Below are 19,923 nucleotides of genomic sequence, written 5' to 3'. Positions count from 1 at the left end.
CCATTTCATCTTGAGCCTGTCGTTGCGTCAAACAATTTTATTTGCAGCTCGATTAATAAATAATAATATTTTCTTTTATTCAACATTTTCTGCAAATTCCATATTCTGCGCTTCTGCGGTCTTTTCTTCCTTCATTTTACTTCAAAAGAGAAAAGTGTAGGAGCTGAAAATTGAGTAACGACCAAATGCTAGTCATGAAATGTAAAAAAAAAAGAAATATAAACTAATTTCCTTAAGAATTGAATACGGAAAGTAATCGTATTGAAAAAAAAAAAAAAAAAAAAACGGATAAATACATTATCGCAAATATACTGAATGAATACTATGAGGACATTAAATATATTTGGCATTTATTTAAAACAAATTAAAAGATCATTTCTACTTCACTAAGATTTTCGCTAAAATCGCCACAATTTTATTTGAATTTATTCACAATACGTAATTAATGATATACGAAACAAAAACAAGAACTTTTCATTGTTAGTGATACCATCTCTGAAGAGGCCCGTTTAGCGCGATCACATTCAACAGCTCCAGTGGCGCAATTGGTTAGCGCACGGTACTTATAGTGCAGTTCTCGTGAGCAATGCCGGGGTTGTGAGTTCGAGCCTCACCTGGAGCATTTTTTTTTTTCATTAACATGCGTTTAGCCCGCTTTGTAATTTCTCATGCTTACCTCTGCGCAATTAATTATCAAACAAATAACGTCAATTCTACAAATTTCAATATATTGTAATTAATTATATCATTAAATTGTTTTAATAAAAATAAAAATATTAACATTAAATACAATAAAATTTATATTGATATAGATATAAAATGTTTTCAATACAAATTTATTCAAAATTATGCCTTCAAGAATCCATCATTAAAAGATCCAATAATTCCATCCAATGATTTTGCGATATATAAAATAAATATAGCATAATAAAAAATATACATACATTAAAATGTATATTTAAATTATATAATATATATATATACATATACATATATACACATTACATAGGTATACATGCAAGATCAGGGTAATATCATTTAGAATATAATAACAAATTAATAATTTTTAACTTCAACTAATTATTTTTCAAACATACAACTTCAACTCATTAACTTTTTTCCTAAGTTAAAAATTTACTTAAAAATAGAAAAAAATTATGAAGAAAAAATATATTTCTATATAAAAACAATATTTTTTGTTACTTTAAATTAACTTAAATAAAATATTAAATTTATTTTCTAATCCATATTGTAATTATTTTGTTATTTAATCTAATTTTTAAAAATTTATATTTTAATTTAATATAATACTTTTCAAAATTAACTTTCAATTTAATTTAATCTTAATACAAGTTTTAATTAAGTTTATTTTTTATTCATGTAATTAATTTTTAGTATAACTTATTGTAATGGAATGTAAATTAATTTTTTTTAAGTCGTTAACTTAAACTTAATTTAATTATACATATAATGTATTAAAAATTTTTTACATTAAAATGTATATATTGCACGGGATTAGATAATTTAATACTTTTTTAAATTAATTAATTTTTTTAATTAATTTTTTTAACTAAATTAATTTTTAACATATATATATATATATATATATATATATATATATATATATTCAAGGATATAATATACATCTTATTAGGCTCTAAAAGTATATGTATGTACAAATAAATGTATGCCTATTTCATACATTATCAATGTAGGATATAGTCATTTAACGTTCTCTTAAAAAACACAAATATAACATGTAAATATGTACATATATCAGCGACAGTCAGGATTGGAAATTTGAAAATGGACATTGTTGTGACAGTATGCGAGTCACAGAGAGACCTTCTGACCTAAATTGATCGAGATATAATGGACAGTGTGAGAGGAACGACGACAGATCCCACCATTATCATTATTAATGGCAGCCACGTTAAAATCGAGGATGCAAACGATGTTTTATGCTAAGTACCCGATCGTCAGCCAAATCACGAAATGTGCTACCTATTAAACTGGCTTGGTGGCCGATGTTCGCCGGGTGGAACAATGACCACTAGGATCCAGTTTCGGTGAAGGCGTGCGCTTTAAAAGCGCTTTAAAAGCCCACCCATGACTTCGGCGGTTGTCAGTCACACCCCGCTATTCAGTATGTCTAAATCGTGTTATAATCCGCAATACAAAATGTGCCCGATGCAGGTGATGATTTCGAAAATATTGCCTAATTTTTAATCTTAAGAGAATTTCTCTCAGTCTGTTTCGAAAATATAAAAGCTTTAAATTACATTAATCAGGAGATTTAAATTAAGCTTTACGTTTAAACTAAGTTGAACTTTTACGTTTAATTCGCTGAATAATTTATCAAACTAATTAACAATCATTGCAGATATATCGATGGCTTCTCTTCACTAGCGCGACCTTCATGAGGAACTTCGTGGACGGTTTCGAGTCTCAGGATGCGGTCTTTGTAAATTTCCATCGCAGATACAATACCTCGGGAACGGCAATACTTCACGGCAACGGTTATTTACCTCCAGCTTCGATTCCGGATTTCTCTCTGCCGGAAGTGATCGATAACAGAGCTCGGAATGTAGCGGTCGCGGTGACGGACGAGACCAGAAACTATCCCAACGCGTTGTATCATCTCCCCGGACGGGATTCCTTGCGAGTCCTCACGCACAAGGGTCCGCATGACGCAAGATATCCGGGGAGCAACGGGTTGCAAATGCCTCAGCATCATCGTCGACCCACTTTCCCGCAAGGCAAACATCCTCAACAGACCACAACGCAGTCTCCTCCTTCATCCTCTCCTCTTCCTTTCGGTCAAGGATCACCATCGTCCTTCGCAAATCGTGTCAGTATTGAAGAGATGTCCTGCCAGAACATAGGAGACGAATTGTTCTTCAGGTAACGAAATTCGGAGAGACCTTGACTCAATCTTTTTTTATCTATACTACGCTTCGTTTTTAAACTTTTCAAATCTAAAAATATAATAAACATTTTCACACATTGTAATAAGACAGAAGGAAGAAGATTAATACACTGAGAAAAAAAGTTAATTTAATTAAATTTCTTTAGTTTAAATACTTAACTTAAATACTTATATTTATATTAAATATTTTTATATTTAACATAAATATAATACATAATACTTAAACTGAAGAAATTTAATCAAATTAATAAATTTTTTCTTTTTTTCTGCACTTAGCATAGCTAAATATTTTTATCTATTTAATTTTAATATTATTTATTCGTGTTTAACAATCTGTATATACGTACGTATAATTTTACATTACATATGACAATTCATGATTATAGAGCATCTATCAAAGCATCGAGGAACTCGGCTCCACCGGTGATAGACAACGTAATGGACGATTCTTGTCGAGTGACAGCGGTCAAAGACTCTTATCGCATTAGTTTTGAGAGGGATCAGGTCTGGGATTGCGGGGTCCTCGATTGTTCCACGGACGGCAACCAATCGTATTGTCTCGATCTAAGATTCCCCATGATCTCCGGTCTACGACTGAGGGACGACTACAGGGTGACGTTGCGATGTAAGACCCAGGACAGGATCGCATATCGCACGAAGCAGATCAGCGTGAAAACTTTGGAAGCGTAAGACGCGTCATTTGTCTTCCGGCGAAGGTAGTAAAAGTAAGCATCCGGGAAACGCCGCTGGGCTATTCAGATATATTGTACTTCTCTCAGGAAAGCGAGGAACGTCCCGGGCGTGTTGAACGGCGGCGCCGAGAATGCCCTGGACGTGGACGTGGGACTGTTCAGGAAAACTTACGGCTCGAAAAACATTTTCGACACGAGGATACAATCGGGCGGCACGGTCGTTCTCGGCGAGGAGATTTTGCTGCGCGTGTTAGTCAACGGCGACGACAGTAAGCGCATTAGTGTCGAGCAACGGTGATAGCGCCGTACACATTTTTATTCCTTTAGTAAGACAAATGACGTGTCTGGAACTCTGACAGCGACTTCATGTAACATACGATTCGCCAAATTATCGATTTGGCGAAAGACATACAAAAGATATTCATAAGAGAAATAGAAAATCCTATTAAATTGATAATATACAATTAATCCCTCCAAGCGGAAATTAAGATTGCATAATTAAGATCGTGAACTAATAATTATCTATAATTATACTACTCACGTAATTAAATATGAGAATAGAATTAAACGGCGAAAATTATAAAATATAATACGCGATCTCAATCATATTATTTTAATTTTAATTTTTATCCTTTTGCGTGTTTAAAGGCTGGCGGCACTCAAAGATCGGTCAAGTGACAATGCATTACGTAGAGGAGCGCCAGCGGCAGAAAATCGTTAACAGCCTGTGGATCCTCGACAAGGACGGCTGCTTGAATCCGGACGTACACGAGATTTGTCCTCGGGAGCAGTACGCGATGTCACCGTTGGAAAGCTACCTGATCCTTCAGGCGTTCATGTTCGAAGGCATGAAAGAGACCGATGAGATTTTCCTCACTGTGAAGGCTACGGCGTGTCTCGAACCCGTGGACTGTATTCTGGATTGTCCCGGCGGTCACGTTAGACGCGCCAGAAGCGTCTCGGATCGAAACAATACCATCGAGTGGCAGGATGACATAGTCCTACGAGTAGTTCTTCCAAAATATGAACCACGCATCTCACAGAATTATTATTTAGTGATCCTGATATCGGGAATTGCGTTATTTGCGCTAATCGCGTCGCTGTGGATCGTCAGGACCTCGCTTCGCCAAAGGATAGCGAAATCTCAAATAATTTTAAACGCTTAATTTAAACACTTATACCCCTATGATTGTATATAAAATCTCAAACTGTAAATAGCTATATATTGAATAAATTCGAGTTATTGTATATCTCTCATGCGATTAGCAGTGTCTCGTTAATCTTAATGCAACTGTCGCGCGGTTCTATAAGAGATGTGAAGATTCGGATGTGTCAACCGATATTGATATTTTAATCTTATGAAACACGACTCGGCATCTCCCACGCATCCAGCTCCGAGCACAGCTTCAGTCCAATTGCGAACACTGCGAGAGACGCGAATATACTCTTCACAAACGGATCCCGGCTCAAAGTATACATCATGCAAGTCAGAGAGCACGTGCATACGTCCTCGAAGTAGCTGAAGCCCTTCGTCAGATAATAATGATCTACGACCTGCTGTACCTTCAATTTGCGCATAATGCGTTCTGCAATAAGAACGAATCTCGATTTGTAGAATGCAAATTGATATACATATATACGGGATGTATATACAGATATCTAGAAGGGAAGATCAATACAATACGGGGGTCTCCCCCATGATAGTGCTGAGTTTTCTTCTGAAAATAAGCTAACTGCTTGCCTTTCTGCTCCTTTACTAAAGGACACGTCTCCTCGCAAACATCTTCTGCGACTGCAGGTTTATGCGAGACGATCCGCTCAGTTATCGTCGAGTACTCGAGAGCCCGTCTTGCAGATACTTCTTCTCTAACCGGTCGTTCCTCAGGCATTGCGGTCACCGCTTCTCGCTCGCTTGGTGGTCTGACAGGTCTTTCGCGATCGATTTTCTTGTACAAGGTGGCCGCATTCCTGGAAATTTCACGACGCACCGCTCTTGGCTCCTCCGGAATTTCCCTCGCTATTAGAGCGGGTAGAGACTCCTGTAATTCCTCGTCGATAAATTGCTCGTACTCTGTTCGTCCATCGGTGATGCTTTCCTCCTCTTCTTCGCCCTCCTTCGGCTCAACTGAAATTGCCATTCAAAATTATCATCACAAACGAATTTCTCTGTTGGTCATATTTGTTAATAATTATTCTTAATCACAATGCTTTTCTAGTTCCCGCGACAGTTCCAATTTAATCTCTGTTATTGGCGTCTGTTCAACCTCGTCTTCGATAATCTCAGGTTTCTCAATCGGAATTTTCTTGATGGGTTCTACTGTTACTCTTTCAACGTCTAAGTCCTTCTCTTCGATTTTTTCATCTACACGACCTGGTACCGTTTCCGTTGGAATTTTTTCCTGGACGGTCACAAGTTCTTGGTCTAATTTCTTTTTTGTAATCGAATCGATTTTTTCTTCAGCGCGATCTACTGTCTTCTCTATCGGAGTGACAGCTTCTTTCGGAATAATTATAGGTTCTTGAATTAATTCCTTTTCTTTAATAAAATCATTTCTTTCTTCTTCGCGATCATCTGACTTTTCTGTTGAAGGGACAATTTCTTTTTGGACGACTGTGGGTTTTTCGATTAATTTCTCTTCTTCAATCAAATGAATTTTTTTTTCAATTATTTCTTCTGGTGGAATGATAGTTGGTTTCTGAATAATTGGATATTTCTCAGAATCTATGGGTTTCGCTTCGACGTCTTTTAACTTTTCAATTCGCACATCATGATCGATGGGTATTTCGTGATCATCTGCAGCCTTGATTACCCGTTCGTCGAGTACGTCTCTTGAAATAACATCTGACGGAAGTCGCGGTTCCACATCGTTCTTTTTCCGCGGAAAAATCCCGTCCGTCACATTAGGCAATTCCTTGACTGTTTCAATTTATGAAGATCGAAATATTTATGCAAAATATTAATAACGCAATAAGTTTTAACACATTAAAATTTATTAATTTAATTAATTATAATTATTATTAACGCGTTTAAAGACATTTTATAAAGTAGACATACTTGCGGTGCGGAGATTTTCCCTGACTTTAGGACAAGATGGGGAACATGGATTTTTTATAGAATCACTGGACATTTAGAATCTATAATAACACTTCGCGTGTGTGCTTTCGTATAAATTACATATTTATATCTAGGTCGTCTTCATTGTTTCACCATTTCGCAAAAATTAGCGAAATGGAATCTAAAGAATTTCTATTATCTACTACAACATTGTCAATATATTGCTTTTATCTTTCATTGGGACTGACAAACAAATCTTGTGCAATTTCACATATATGTTCTAAAGCTCTCAGGGTGTAGTAACTTGCATCAATTCGTGTCTATATTCACTTTGTAAACTCTTGATTCTTGACCATTCTTGACAGTTGACATGCAAATGGAAGGATGAATTCGTTTGAAAGCGTACCCGATTACTTAAATAAAAATATATTTCCAACTTTATTAAATGCAATGGAAGAAATGTTACTTGAAGCCGATCGCCGAAATGCATTAGAGGTACATTGAGGGAAAAATGATTAAATTTTAATAAATATTTATTCAAATAGTACTAATATTTAATAAATATAAATATTTACAACAAGAACCACTAATTTAAGTATTATTTTTTTTTAGACAGTAAATGTCTCATTAGTACTATTCAAATATTTATTAATATTTAGAAACTTTTTCTCTCAGTGTATAAATGTTACACAAAATATTACACATGTGTTATTAAACAATAAATAAACGATAGTTTATAAAAAAATTGCTACGTTTTAGACACATAAATGCTCCTTCAATGGCTTGGATTATCTCGCCGAGATCCTTTGGAACCGAAATTCGCGACATCCAAGTAGACTGCACGCTTGGCACAATGTGTTTAATATACCACAGTTTAAGCTATGGCTAATGTTGCAGTAAGAAGAAAACATCCCAATTTCTTATAAATTTTATTTTATTGTATCTCCTTTTCCAGTCCTAGGCCAATTTATCCAAAATCATGGCTGTGGACCAGAGAGGATGCTGCCTTGCACATTCAGAGACACATTCGCGGTTGGCTCATTAGAAAAAAAGCGGATGTACAGGAGATGCGTCAATTTTGGAAGGTAGATATAATCAAGGAATTAAAGTGTGAATAATGACTCTCACGTAAATTGCAGGTTATTCGAGAGGAAAAAACCAACATTCAGGCTCCCAAACTCGATTGTGCAAACAACAAATCAGAACTTTGAAAGTCGGATTGTTTTCTTTTTACATTTCATTCTCTAAAGTAATTTATTGCATCTCGCTCTTCAGGAATAATTTATAAAATATTTATTCTTAACAACTACATACAAACATTAAATGTAAAATCTCACAAGGCTGCTGAGGGTTTCTCTTCTTTAGGTTTTGGGAAAAAAACACTAGACTCATCCACCTTAAAGTTCAGTTTCACTGTTGGGATTTCACACTCCTCGGCTACTCTGTAGTTCTTAAAGCTCGCTCCCTCGAGGTTATATAGAAGTGTTAATTGTGGTTCTGCAGGTGCCATCTCACCTTTCTCCTTCATCTGGCGTATTACCATCTGCGAGAATAGCGGTGGAAGGTTCGTTGTCCTGGGTAGGATTCTCATCTCCGGTACCTTCGTGTTATTAAGGTACAGGTGCTCCTGATCCTTAGGTACCAGCTGGTAATCGGCCTTGTAAGTCGCGCTGTCCAGCTGTACCGGCTTCGAGTTTTTGTGGCCACGAAAAACCCGCTCGACCAGCACCATGACCTTGCGATCGGTCTAGAAACGATACGAACCACGTTAGAAGAAGCGACACACACACAACACGGGATTACCTGATCATCGTCGTCTCCGACACTTACATAGGGTTCCGTGGGCAAGGGCATCCCGGCGACCTTTAGTATCCTCATGTAACAGGGCTCGGGATACCTTTGAAAGCGATTCCTTATCACGAGCCTGCCGACGCCGAAGTTCTTCAGGTTTCCCAGGATCTCCCACAAGGGCTTCCCCTTAAAATCTGTCGTGCGACCGATCAACTTTATAGGCATCGTGCGCGGTTGATCGGCGAACAATCGTCGACTCGGATCGTCACGGATTTTCCTCCTATCGACTGATTTCGCGTACCTGATCACCGTCCGATTCCTCTTTAACGTCGTCTTCAATTGCTCGTGAGACGTGGCATCGACATCAACGTCTACTTGCGTCTACTTCACTAAAACCGCACGTTTTTTCAGATGACAATAGACAGTGTTTTGAGAGTAAGATTTGCAGGATTGCGCGAGAGGTTATACGCGCTTATATCGCAGGTTGGATATGGCCGATATGGCTGAATACTTCGAATACCGATGGAAGATGGCGGCACCAGTACCAAGATAGTCCTCGGGCGTTCTCGAACGCGGTCGGCGCGTATCGGAGCACCGTTCTCGGTTCCCGCCGTTCAAATTTGCGAGCCGAGTCGCGAGAATGCACGCAGATTCCAACGAGGAATAAGTCGCGTGGTTTTCGAACGACAAAAATCCTTAAAAAGTTGAGATGAACGTCCGAGAAACGTCTCGAGCCCACGGGGACGACCCGTAAGGGTGCACGAGTGCAAGTCTCGGCATAGTTGGCGTCCGTTCGCGCTCAAGAATTTCAGGATTCTCGGAAGCGTGATTTCTCGAAACTCCAACCGTCGTAGAATGTGCGGAAATGCGCGTCGCCGGCTATTTACTCGAGATAAATCTAAAGGTATGTACGTTTCGGAGAGTGTTCGAGATACACTGTCGCCTGTGGCGTTTAGAGCACTTTTGAATCGTCACCCAAGCAGAACAGGGAGTCATCAAGACGTCAAAATGATGTCAAAGTGACTGCAAAATGATCATTAAAAGTCACTTTTCAATCAATTACGATTCATTTTAATGTCATTTTGACACAATTGTAAATCACTTTAATGTCATTTTGACTTGTTGTTCTGCTTGGGCATCTTCTTTCGCTCTCAGTATATTTATAGATATTTAATTATTTTAACTTTTGCGACAAAAAGCCGATTGCAGGTCGGAGTATACCTTTACAAAAAATACACTTATGTACGAAATGACACTCAAATGAATGTTAACTCTCAAATAAACCTCCAGCTTGAGAGTTAACACATTTAATGGAGTGTCATATATGTGCCCGCGCGCGAGCAGTTTTTCAGCGGGACGCGTCGACTGGGTTACAAAACAAGCAGTTACAAAAAAAGATATAGAAGTACGTGTGTAAGTTATTTATTAAACCGATAAATATATATATATACGTATAAGCTGTGTTGCAAAGAAAATGCATTACTCGACGATCCGAACGCTCGAATCACACTTCGCGAATTGCGTGCCGTGTACGCTTGCTACTAGCCGGTGCGCAAATGGCGCCGAGATCGTGCGACTGTGGCGCACGATCTGGATCTACCTATGTACAATAAGTTAGGTGTGTTTAAATCACAATAAAAACAAAGGGGGAAAGAAATCTGTCTTGAGACGGGAATTGATTTTAACGAGTATCTCCGCTTTGAATCGAAATCCACCTCGAGCGAATTTCGCTCATAGAATTAAGCCACGTTTTAGTATAAATATAATACATATAAATATGCCTCTTTCTATATATATACGAAGTAAAAATATCGCGAGCTATCATCACCGATTTCGCCGAACGACGAAGAGCGTTTAATTTAAAAATTAATATAGAAATAATTTAGAAATAATTAAGAAATAAAATTTCGCCAAGTCTCTTTTGCGTCGAATACAATTTTGAGGGAATCTTGTTTCTTCAGTAATTGACGATCTGGCGGATCCAGTCGAGATAGTACGAGACGCGCGTGTAGACGCCAGGTACGTTCACCTGGCCGCAACCGATGCCCCAGGAGACGACGCCGGTCAACTGCCAGCGGCCGTGACGCTCGCAGACCATCGGGCTGCCACCGTCGCCCTTGCAGGCGTCCTTGCCTTCCTCACCGCCGGCGCAGACGAAGCCCGGGTGCAGATTGAAGCCTGGTCCCAGCCGCGTTCGCCTCATCTGTTGCTCGCACACATGATTGCTAACGACAGGTACGTCCACCTCCTTCAGTATGTTCTGGTACTTTCCGTAATCGCCGAAAGCGTCCTTGCCCCACCCGGTGGTCCAACACCTGCCGTACATTATGATCGTTCGTTAGATTTCAATTAAAGTCGCGTTTACGAGCGAGAGTCCAGTTGGAAGAGTTTTCGGTTTGCAGTTATTTGACTTTTAATAACGGGAATTTCTTAAATTCTTTTCTTGAAATCTTCCGCGGTTTTTCTATACGATGTTGAACATTTACAAAAAACAAATGACAATTATTTAATTGCGTTGTTATATTTGGTAACGCTACGCAAAGAAAAATTTTTCTCAGAATTTACCTTTAAAATTATGGTAAAATAGTAAGACAACATGGATATTAAAGAATTTTACTAAAATTATATTAAAATTCTTCGATGTCCATATTACTCCATGATTTTATGGGTAAATTCTAATAGAAAATTCTCATCGTGTGTGCTTTAAACTTTAAAATTTGTTAAATTCTTAGTTCATTCTATATCAAAGGAAATGTTATTGTATTATAAACAAGAAATATCATATTAAAGACTAAATGCAGCTATTATAAAGCTATAATATAATGTTCTCTTTTAATTATATTAAAAAAATGGAATTATACTATAGCTTACAATAACTGTATACACTAAAAAAAAAATTTTTATGTTCAAGTAAATATATTTGTTTAACATTATTTCCTTGATTTAAAAAATATTTCTTAAGTTTAAAAATTATTTTGTACTAATATTTATTTAAATAAAAGAAATTATATTAAAATAAATGTACTTAAATTTACTTAAACGCACAAAACTTTTTTCAGTTTAAAAAGTATAGGATATTCTATCCAAAAATATTTTAGAAATATGTCAAAAAAATTAATTCACAAATTTAACGTATATCTGCATAGGAAAGAAAATCATTAAAGCGACAATTATATTCTCATATATAAACAGGAGAAATCTTTTTGCAAGAATTTAATAATCTTAAACGGATATAACTTATTTACATGAAGCAAGTTGATTCTTACATGAAAAATTTTGTTTCTTCGTGTAAGCAAGTTATACTTATATCTGTTTTAAACTATCAAATTTTTTCAAAATTTTATACTTTTGTTTATATATGAAGATATGATTGCTGATTTGATACTAATTTTTTCTCTGTGTGGAATTTTTTCGTCGTTGTATTGAGATAAACTATTTTTCTAGCAAATTTAGAGAATCATAAGACTACACTAATCTTGAATTTTAGAAAAAAATTTTTGCGGATACCAGTAAACAATTTTTTTAATAACTTTTTCGCGATGATCTGTCGCGTTTTGTAATTTATTACGTGTAATACGCACCTCGTTCCAGTAAAGTCATCAAGTTTATCTGGCAAACAGGCGGCACTAATATGAGGATTCTTTGCAAAATCGACGTCATGGTCCAACTTCAAAATAGCGATGTCGTTATCAAGAGTGCCGGCGTAGAACTCGGGATGTATGAAGACGCTCACGATGTCACGCTCGATGAAGGGGTAGAACTCGTTATCGTGATTCACGTCCCATTCGCCTAATCGTGCACGAAGACCACGACCGGCGTGGGTCTTGATGCAATGAGCGGCGGTGATGATGTGTCGGGGCGAGATCAAAGTACCTCCGCAAACGTAAACGCTGTCGGTGATGTTCTTCTTCAGAATAGCCACTTGCCACGGGTATTCACCTAAGTCAGGAAAGATTTAATGTAACAATACTATTACTTAATATTCAATGAGATATTTAACATTTGATATTTATAATTTATACATGAAAATTTATATGTGAAAGATATATTAAATAATATCAATTTGTTAAGTAGTAAAATTGTAATATATGAAGTATTGTGTAATATATTAAGTATTTACAACGTTAAAAAAATTAACGCTTAAAATTTAATATTGTAGTAGTAATATTAAATTTGTAACGAGATGATTTACATTGGGAAATGTTTCTCATTAAATATACATTCGTATGTATAAACTTGTGACCGAAAAGTAATAATATCAGTTATTCTTGAAATTATATAACAAAAGAGAGAGCAACCTTTTGTGCTTTCCAAGTTAATATTCCCAAGACGCGGATATTTCTTCGAAACGTCTCTAACTCGACCATTGACAGTCGTTTTCTGCAAAGGCTATCTATTCAATAAATTGCGTTAGGAGTCGCGTACCGAATTCAGAGTCTCCGTCGACATAGACCGGGTTCTTGATACGGCCGTTGATGCCCTGTGTGTTCCTAACTCCGCATTGACCGGGTTGCGGGCGTGCGCCTATTATGTGCGATCTCTGGCAGCAGACGTGATGAGAACCACAAAGTGGCGGTCGTCCGTATCGTCTCTGCGGATAGAAAAGGATCATCGGTATCAATTGATCTCGTCTCGACGAGCCCGCCCGACGAGTTCTACTTATCGTGTTCTCAACTTCTATCTGTGCTATACGCCACCGCTCAGTTTGACAGTCCCGCGTTTCGTAAGTTCGCAGAGTCGGTATCACCGCGCGATCGTCGTCCCGAGTCATCCGCTCGTCGGCCTCAGCCGCTTTACAGCGGCTCTATAACCTCGTTATTGTAACGGTTAAGTCTGTTCAGCAGAGCGAGCAGACCAACCGACCGTGTCCTTACCTCCGACGCCGTTTCGCTAAACGCCGTCGTGTCGCGTCTCCGTCTGTCCGAGAAGGTAATCTTTCCGCTGTTCTGTTGTCGTTCATCGCCGGCCAGTCCTTGCGGTGAAGCCTTCGGCAAATCCTTCGTCGAGAATTGTCTACCTCTCGTCGACGTCGACGTGTTTCTCGCGCGAGCGTTTCTATAGTAATCATCCTGATAATCAGCCGAATAATCGTAGTCATCGTAATCATCGTTATCGTCCTTGTAGTACGAGGGATAGTATCCGCCGTGAGGCTTGTGGTAGATCGGTTCGTGTGACGGGTAGAATGGCGGTCTCGACGACGGGTAATGATAGATCGGTCTCTCGTGATGTGTGTGATAATGAGGAGCGTAAATACCGTGATGCCCGCCATAATGACCGTCGTAATGACCGCCGTACAGTCCGTATTTCTTGTAGGCCAGGAGATGGCCTAGCTTGTGAATAAGTCCTGGATTGGGCGTTACGTGGAGATTCACGTAAGGCTTGACGATCTTCTCGCCGTACTCGTCTTTGGTGACCTGCACCGCTACGAGCGGATTCACGGCGACCGGGCCTAGATTTATGCCCTGTCCGCCGACCAGCCCGTAGCCCGGCGTGTACCCCGCGATTCCCAGGGGATTAGCAGGGTGGGGCGCGATCGGACCGACACCACCGGTCTGCGGTAGGCCGAAACTGACGCCCCAAGTCGGCCTCACGTTCAGTTTCGAGGTGTCCAGATTGCCGGTTCCTATCGTCAGTCTCTGCAAAGAGAGAGTCGAACAAATTCACCGAAGCCTGCCTTTCTCTTTCCGTCTCATCCCGATCCCGTTTTTTTTTTTTTTCGGGAGAATTCGCACGTTGATTATAGCAGAGACTTTCGTTGCTTTTCCTCTCATACTCGCTCGCGCTTTGTTAGCTTTCGTTTGACTCAGATCGCACGAGTTCCGATGTCCTCCGCTACAACGGCTTCTAATCAATCGTTTCTAGTACGAACGATTGATCGCGTGGTTGCGTGGTCTAAGACGAACCGACTGACTGAGCGTGTCAAACTGAGTGATACGTGTTAGAACAATATATTTACGCTATATATTTACTGTAAGTAGCATGCATTTTTCACGTTCGATAGCTTAATCAATATACGAGTTGAGCTTCCGATGCGTCGAATTCCGACTAATTTTTAACCTGGATTGTAATCTCTAATCTAAATATCATGATCGAAGTTTGATAATTTATACATGGATTGTCACATCGTCCGCCCGCAACTCGCAAGAAAAGCGAGAGAAACAGCCCGTGTCAACTTACTTCTTGTATCTCTGGCTTGTCGTCCTTCTTGGTAACGTGCTTGACGTCCCTACTGCTGCGCTTTGTAGCTTCCTCTTTCCCGACCGCTTCCTTCGTCCCTTCGTTTTTCGTCTGTTCGATCTGCTCGGTCTCGTTCACTCCCTTGGGCACCCTGACAACGCTCATTGTGCCGTTACCGTCGGTGATGACTACCTCGACAGTTTCAGCCTCGATATCTTTGTCGAGATTGCGCGGATCGATTGCCAAGTAGAGATCGTCCTTACGACCCACGTGATTGATCGTGGCGCATTGATCGTAGGGTACGCATACGCAATCCTCGTACGACGTGGAACCGAAACTGTTATCAGCGCCGTTATTGAAATCGCCATCGTAATCACCGTTTCCCACAAATTGATTATTGGCACCGAACTGTCCTCCCAAAGAGAACTGTTTGCCGTTCGGTTTTTCATAAGTGGGATAACGATCGGCGTAACCCTTCACAGACGAGGAGAACGACGGGCCGCTGTTACTCGTGGGCGTTTTGATCTTGAACGCTTTCTTGTAATCCTCGAAATCATTGATCGTACCGCCGTAAGTACCGCCACTTCCGTAACCATAACTGCCGAGGCCGCTACCACCCAACGGAGACGACGCGACCCCGACTATCCCGGCGGGGTTGTGCGCGATGCCACCGGCCTCCCCGTGATGATAATGATGATGAACGTGTTGTTGAACTCCCGAGGAACTCGGTTGGTGCAAAACCACCTGCTTCTTATCGATGAACTTGTCCTCGAAATCGGAATCGATGCCGATGCCGTGTTCGTATATGGGTTTGGACACGAACGGGGGAGGAAGACCGGGTTTCTTGTATCCAGGATAAGATCCTATGAAACTGGGAGGTGGAGGTCTACCGAACGTCGGCGGAGGTCCAGGATAAACGTTGGGTCCCAATGGGGGACCGAAACTCGGAGGCAGCGGCACAGGTTTCGCTGAACCGTAAGGCCGTTTCACAGGTATAGCTGGGAGTGGATGACCTACCGGCTTGATGGTCACCGGTTGAGCGTAGATAACGTCGTGCGGATAAATATCACGATGCGGAGAATAGTAAGGGCGTCGTCCTTCCGTATCCTCACACTGTAGAAGATAATTAACGCATTTTTATAAAAGTGTTGAGTCTTGGTCTAATACAAAAAACACAATTTTTGTGTTTTCAAGAATTTGTACGTACTTGTGAATTAAATAGGAAAAAAGTCCAAGTAACGTTATTATTACACTTATATTAATAATATTTATAAAAAACGACGTATAAATTCAAACATATATAGTCAAGTAATTTTCGAACTTCTGAAACTTTGAAAAGAAATTTAAAATGCTAATTATATTCCAATCGATTAAGAAATAATCAACTTCTAAAACTTATACTCACGTTCATCAGTCCGAGGGAGCAGAGCTTGTCCCTGATGTAAGTACGTGCGATCGTATCATTGCCAATCTGCAGAGCATTTTTTACGTTAGGATCAGAGTAGATTTCATCGTATCCCTCAAGATTGCGGCCTTGTCGATTAGATACGAGAATATTGTCGATCACAGAATCAATCTATAATTAAGTATGTAAACAAATTCGTAAATTTATAAATTTATTATTATTATATCTTTGAAATGCACGTTTTAAATATGAGACTGCATTTTATCAAAAATTTATATTTTTGATCTTAATTATCTTTGTAATGTTTTAACGTCAAATTTTTGGAAATATTTTGAAAAATATTCTTACCGATTGCTTGCTAACGACATCGGCTACCCCACTGGCGCCTGATTGAATATTCGCATTGTAAAACAATGGTTGTTGCGACTCTTTTTGTTGCGCGTCATTGGAGCCATCGAATTTGAGAGGTTGATACGTCTCTTGCTCTCCTTTCGGCGTTTCGATTAAATCTTGATTCTTCCACGGTTGCCATTGTTGCGAAGAGTCATTCGGTGTCTCGTATACTTGAGTACCAAGTACTTGTCTTGCTATTGCCAAGCAAGCTATCAGGATGAACTGGGTCCTCATCCTATAAAAAAAAAAACCAAAGACTTAGTTTTGTGTTTATTTTTTTCGATCAATAGATAAATTAGGTTTTTTTTACTTTATTTTTCATTGATTTTAATTCATAATTTTGATCAAATTGCTATTATTAGAATTCATTTTTTTTTATATATGATTATAGTTTATTATATACTTTAATTTAACTTTAATTATTTTACTTTTCTTGTTACTATTTTCACCAAATTATTTTAATTTAATCCTTGACGTTAAGTGTCTGACGATTTTCTTCTTGATCGATCTCTCGGGGGATCTCTCAACAATTTCTCCGTGAGTGCCGAGCATGTATCCACGTGAAAGTGCATCTTGCCTTTCTCCATTCGGTTTTATTGTTCACGACTGGGGAACAGCTACTTCGATTTGAAATTGGGTCAAAATCGTGCGAAGGATACGCGTATTTGGTCTTCAATAGAATTATCCATACAATTCTACTCTAAAATCTTTCAATGTTTTTGATTGTTCGAGAAAGTAAAATCCTCATCGGAGTAACACTCTTACTCACCTGCGTGTAGATACCGGTTTCCGGTAACGGTACCGGACCGGCTCAAGCCATCTTGTATAAAGATGTATACATGTATAATTAAACTTTGTGAGAAGGGACCAACGAAAGCGAGAGGAAGTTGGGTGAAAGTCGTTTGGCCGGTTCGTAAAACGTGACGTCTTTAACTGAGCACATCTTGTATTATTTTATTCTTCCCGAAATCGCTTCGTCAACACGAGGGGAAAGCAATTGCGTAACAACAAATACGATATGACGTAGGGCGAGGCGATTTAAAATTTAAATTAGGCAAACCGTTTCCACATGCGATTTAACGAACGAGATAGAGTATTTTTTAGAGTTTTGATTAATATGCGAGTTTCAAACTAGAACCGCGCTACATTTGGCAAAGGTGTACATACATAACGCGTCTCGACGCGTCTTTCATTTACCGCCTACGACAGTGAAAGTGGTTACGTGTTGTGTACGTGCAAATAATTTTGATATTTTACTTTCCACTTGCCTCAACATCTTATTAGATCGCGAATTCGCATTAATACTCTATGACATTCGTGCACCGTAGCTTCTTCTGTGATACCTAAGTTGCGAGCAACGCGATCGGCTTTATATTCTGTTTAAGTATTTCCTCATCTCTTGCTTCTTGCAATAAATCAATTATCTCGAAGTAGGCTGACAATAGAAAAATAATCAACTCGTCCTAGATCAGTCGGCTCATTAAATGTTTTATAGCTATTCGTCTAGCATCTCTATTTTTATTATCTAATTGAAACTACATTGCTAAATTTGCTTCCTTTATTTCGTTTTTTTTGAAAGTAAAAAATAAAATCTATTAAGTACAAAAAATCCCAAAATTTCCAAGTAAAACGATGTCTAAAAGTTTCATGTTTTTTTCCCGATTTAAATCAGACAGTCAAATAAAAACTGATCATCGAAAGTTTTCTCTTAAAGATTCGCAGCAGAATGTAGGATAATACGTTTTTAGTATACAATGGTGTGTCAGATACGCTTGACAAATCTGCGAATCTGCATAAGGACAAAGCAAAGGTGGCATTTAAAGAGGAGAAAGTTTTTATATATTCCACGATAGATCGACACACGTAGGTGAACACTTTTCACTTGTAATTTCGATAAAGTATTTTCTTTTTGTTCTATATGAGATACATATATCTGCGCGTTGAAGAAATATATTGGAGAAATCTAAATTCTCCAATTATTAAACAAATATCAGTGAGCGTATGCAAATATTATATTGCCTCGGTCAATCGGTAATCGATAAAAATGTTTCTTGCCGCGATCGCTCTTTCGTCGTCGGGCGCGGAAAAATATTTTTCCCTTTGAAAAATAATGGAACCTCTCTACTTTAGATCAGGCAATAAGTCACTGTATGATTAAACATGAGATTCCATTCCATTTTTCACTAGTTATTACATTTGATTTACAGTTAAAAGCACGTTAGCATTATTTTGAAAACATTTGAATATTTACTGGGGGGGGAAAGGATTATTTTCATAATTATTTCAATGATTATGATCATTTTGCTTCTATAGAGTTAATTTTGTAACTAATAAAATAATTTATAAATATTAATCTCGGAACACATGGAAATTTTTTATTATAAAAAAAATTTTTTTTTCTTATATTAAATTAAGCACTTTTATAATTGTTAATTAAATTTTTACATTTAAACAGTTTTTTTTTATAAAATTACATTTTACTATAGCAACAAGAAGGTAATCTTGAATTTTTAAAAATATTAAAAATTGTTAGTTATTTAAAAATACATACCTGATCGTTGTCTCCAGTTGTACCGGCGATGAACTGATTTTCTCGGTTCGCGACTACGTCTTATACTGGGACTCTCGCTCTCTAGCCGAACACTTTCTCCGTGTACGACGTCTCGGTCTGTGCTTTTACCGAAGTCGTCACGAATCTTATATACAAGCCGTCCCTTTCGGGGATGCTGATCCCGTCGCGTGAACCACCGGTGGGGTAGATGCGTGAGTCATTCGACTACAAGCGGACATCCGTCTTCGTGACGCTTCTTCAGGCAGATTGTAAAAACAAAGCGATCCTGAAAAAAAGCGTAGCTCGAGCAACGTAACGCGTATCTCGAATAAGTACGTCAGCTTCATCTTTTCGGCACATAAATTTTTTCTTTTATTTTTTATTTTTTCGTTTTTACTACACCGTGACGTTTTATTGTCAATGTACTATTCACGTAATTGAGAAATTATATATATATATATATATATATATATATATATATATATATATACATATACACACACACACACACACACACACACACACACATACAGCAAATCGCATTTCACATTACACTTGTTATTCTTTCGATAGTATTTAAAATATTTATTCTATTGGAAAAACACAAAGAATACAATAAACTCCAATACGGTACTGTTGAAAAATATATTGAGGCTTCAGAAAGAATTTACACAGAATAATCCATAATCCTATATTGCGAAAATAACACAATGGCATATTTAATACAATTTCTATTAAGTACATATCTTAATTCAACATTTGCAGTATTTGATTAAAAATTTCCATTAACTCCTAATACAAAAGTGCTACACTAAATTAATATTTGATTTGCTTCATGACTGGTTGCGATCACATTCATTGTATAAAAAACCATTTAATATTTATAATATTGAAATATATGTAAAGAGAATTGAATGAAAATATTTTTAG

The 19,923-nt window shown here is 38.1% G+C and overlaps 4 protein-coding genes and 1 non-coding gene across 9 annotated transcripts; 3 read left to right on the top strand and 2 right to left on the bottom strand.

The window, feature by feature from the left end:
• The first annotated feature begins 183 nt into the window (after nucleotides 1-183).
• LOC105197387 lies at nucleotides 184-4,871 on the top strand. 4 transcript variants are annotated; one of them, XM_026131110.2, is made up of 6 exons: nucleotides 184-559; nucleotides 1,826-2,196; nucleotides 2,384-2,904; nucleotides 3,316-3,615; nucleotides 3,709-3,890; nucleotides 4,270-4,871. In XM_026131110.2, the coding sequence occupies exons 2-6, from the start codon at nucleotides 2,110-2,112 to the stop codon at nucleotides 4,785-4,787; spliced, it is 1,608 nt and encodes a 535-aa protein (XP_025986895.1). In that variant the 5' UTR covers nucleotides 184-559; nucleotides 1,826-2,109; the 3' UTR covers nucleotides 4,788-4,871. The 4 variants fall into 4 exon arrangements, with proteins under 4 accessions (XP_025986895.1, XP_039302202.1, XP_025986896.1 ...); XM_039446268.1 differs by having other exon boundaries at nucleotides 1,781-2,196; XM_026131111.2 differs by lacking the exon at nucleotides 1,826-2,196.
• Trnai-uau lies at nucleotides 531-622 on the top strand. The gene is given in 2 exon segments: nucleotides 531-568; nucleotides 587-622. It is a non-coding gene; the product is annotated as a tRNA-Ile (tRNA).
• Nucleotides 4,872-7,045: 2,174 nt separating the features above from the next.
• Nucleotides 7,046-7,828, top strand: LOC105197386 (IQ domain-containing protein K-like). The gene is made up of 3 exons (XM_011163700.3): nucleotides 7,046-7,171; nucleotides 7,436-7,572; nucleotides 7,632-7,828. Exons 1-3 carry the CDS (start codon nucleotides 7,061-7,063, stop codon nucleotides 7,792-7,794), a joined length of 411 nt encoding a protein of 136 aa, XP_011162002.1. The 5' UTR covers nucleotides 7,046-7,060; the 3' UTR covers nucleotides 7,795-7,828.
• Nucleotides 7,829-7,946: 118 nt separating this feature from the next.
• LOC105197384 lies at nucleotides 7,947-8,964 on the bottom strand. Its single transcript, XM_011163697.3, has 2 exons — nucleotides 8,507-8,964; nucleotides 7,947-8,423 (listed from the first exon to the last, which is right to left on the bottom strand). The coding sequence occupies exons 1-2, from the start codon at nucleotides 8,690-8,692 to the stop codon at nucleotides 8,010-8,012; spliced, it is 600 nt and encodes a 199-aa protein (XP_011161999.1). The 5' UTR covers nucleotides 8,693-8,964; the 3' UTR covers nucleotides 7,947-8,009.
• Nucleotides 8,965-9,873: 909 nt separating this feature from the next.
• LOC105197529 lies at nucleotides 9,874-19,299 on the bottom strand. 2 transcript variants are annotated; one of them, XM_039446264.1, is made up of 8 exons: nucleotides 18,994-19,299; nucleotides 16,398-16,677; nucleotides 16,050-16,220; nucleotides 14,645-15,757; nucleotides 13,342-14,103; nucleotides 12,893-13,271; nucleotides 12,049-12,406; nucleotides 9,874-10,782 (listed from the first exon to the last, which is right to left on the bottom strand). In XM_039446264.1, exons 2-8 carry the CDS (start codon nucleotides 16,674-16,676, stop codon nucleotides 10,425-10,427), a joined length of 3,420 nt encoding a protein of 1,139 aa, XP_039302198.1. In that variant the 5' UTR covers nucleotide 16,677; nucleotides 18,994-19,299; the 3' UTR covers nucleotides 9,874-10,424. The 2 variants fall into 2 exon arrangements, with proteins under 2 accessions (XP_039302198.1, XP_025986900.1); XM_026131115.2 differs by having other exon boundaries at nucleotides 12,893-13,058; nucleotides 18,994-19,287.
• Nucleotides 19,300-19,923: the final 624 nt, after the last annotated feature.

Source organism: Solenopsis invicta, chromosome 2, assembly GCF_016802725.1.
Source record: "Solenopsis invicta isolate M01_SB chromosome 2, UNIL_Sinv_3.0, whole genome shotgun sequence".
Classification (NCBI taxonomy): domain Eukaryota; kingdom Metazoa; phylum Arthropoda; class Insecta; order Hymenoptera; family Formicidae; genus Solenopsis; species Solenopsis invicta.
This window is presented reverse-complemented; position numbering and strand designations above follow the sequence as displayed.

Coding starts and splice junctions, on each gene's coding strand:
- LOC105197387 (XM_026131110.2), top strand. CDS start 2,110: ATGACTTCGGCGGTTGTCAGTCACACCCCGCTATTCAGTATGTCTAAA. Junction 2,197..2,383: donor ACAAAATGTGCCCGATGCAG/GTGATGATTTCG, acceptor CAATCATTGCAG/ATATATCGATGGCTTCTCTT. Junction 2,905..3,315: donor GGAGACGAATTGTTCTTCAG/GTAACGAAATTC, acceptor TCATGATTATAG/AGCATCTATCAAAGCATCGA.
- LOC105197386 (XM_011163700.3), top strand. CDS start 7,061: ATGAATTCGTTTGAAAGCGTACCCGATTACTTAAATAAAAATATATTT. Junction 7,172..7,435: donor ATCGCCGAAATGCATTAGAG/GTACATTGAGGG, acceptor GCTACGTTTTAG/ACACATAAATGCTCCTTCAA. Junction 7,573..7,631: donor AAGCTATGGCTAATGTTGCA/GTAAGAAGAAAA, acceptor CTCCTTTTCCAG/TCCTAGGCCAATTTATCCAA.
- LOC105197384 (XM_011163697.3), bottom strand. CDS start 8,692: ATGCCTATAAAGTTGATCGGTCGCACGACAGATTTTAAGGGGAAGCCC. Junction 8,424..8,506: donor CCTTGCCCACGGAACCCTAT/GTAAGTGTCGGA, acceptor TATCGTTTCTAG/ACCGATCGCAAGGTCATGGT.
- LOC105197529 (XM_039446264.1), bottom strand. CDS start 16,676: ATGAGGACCCAGTTCATCCTGATAGCTTGCTTGGCAATAGCAAGACAA. Junction 15,758..16,049: donor GCTCCCTCGGACTGATGAAC/GTGAGTATAAGT, acceptor TATCTTCTACAG/TGTGAGGATACGGAAGGACG. Junction 13,272..13,341: donor TTAGCGAAACGGCGTCGGAG/GTAAGGACACGG, acceptor ACGAGGTTATAG/AGCCGCTGTAAAGCGGCTGA.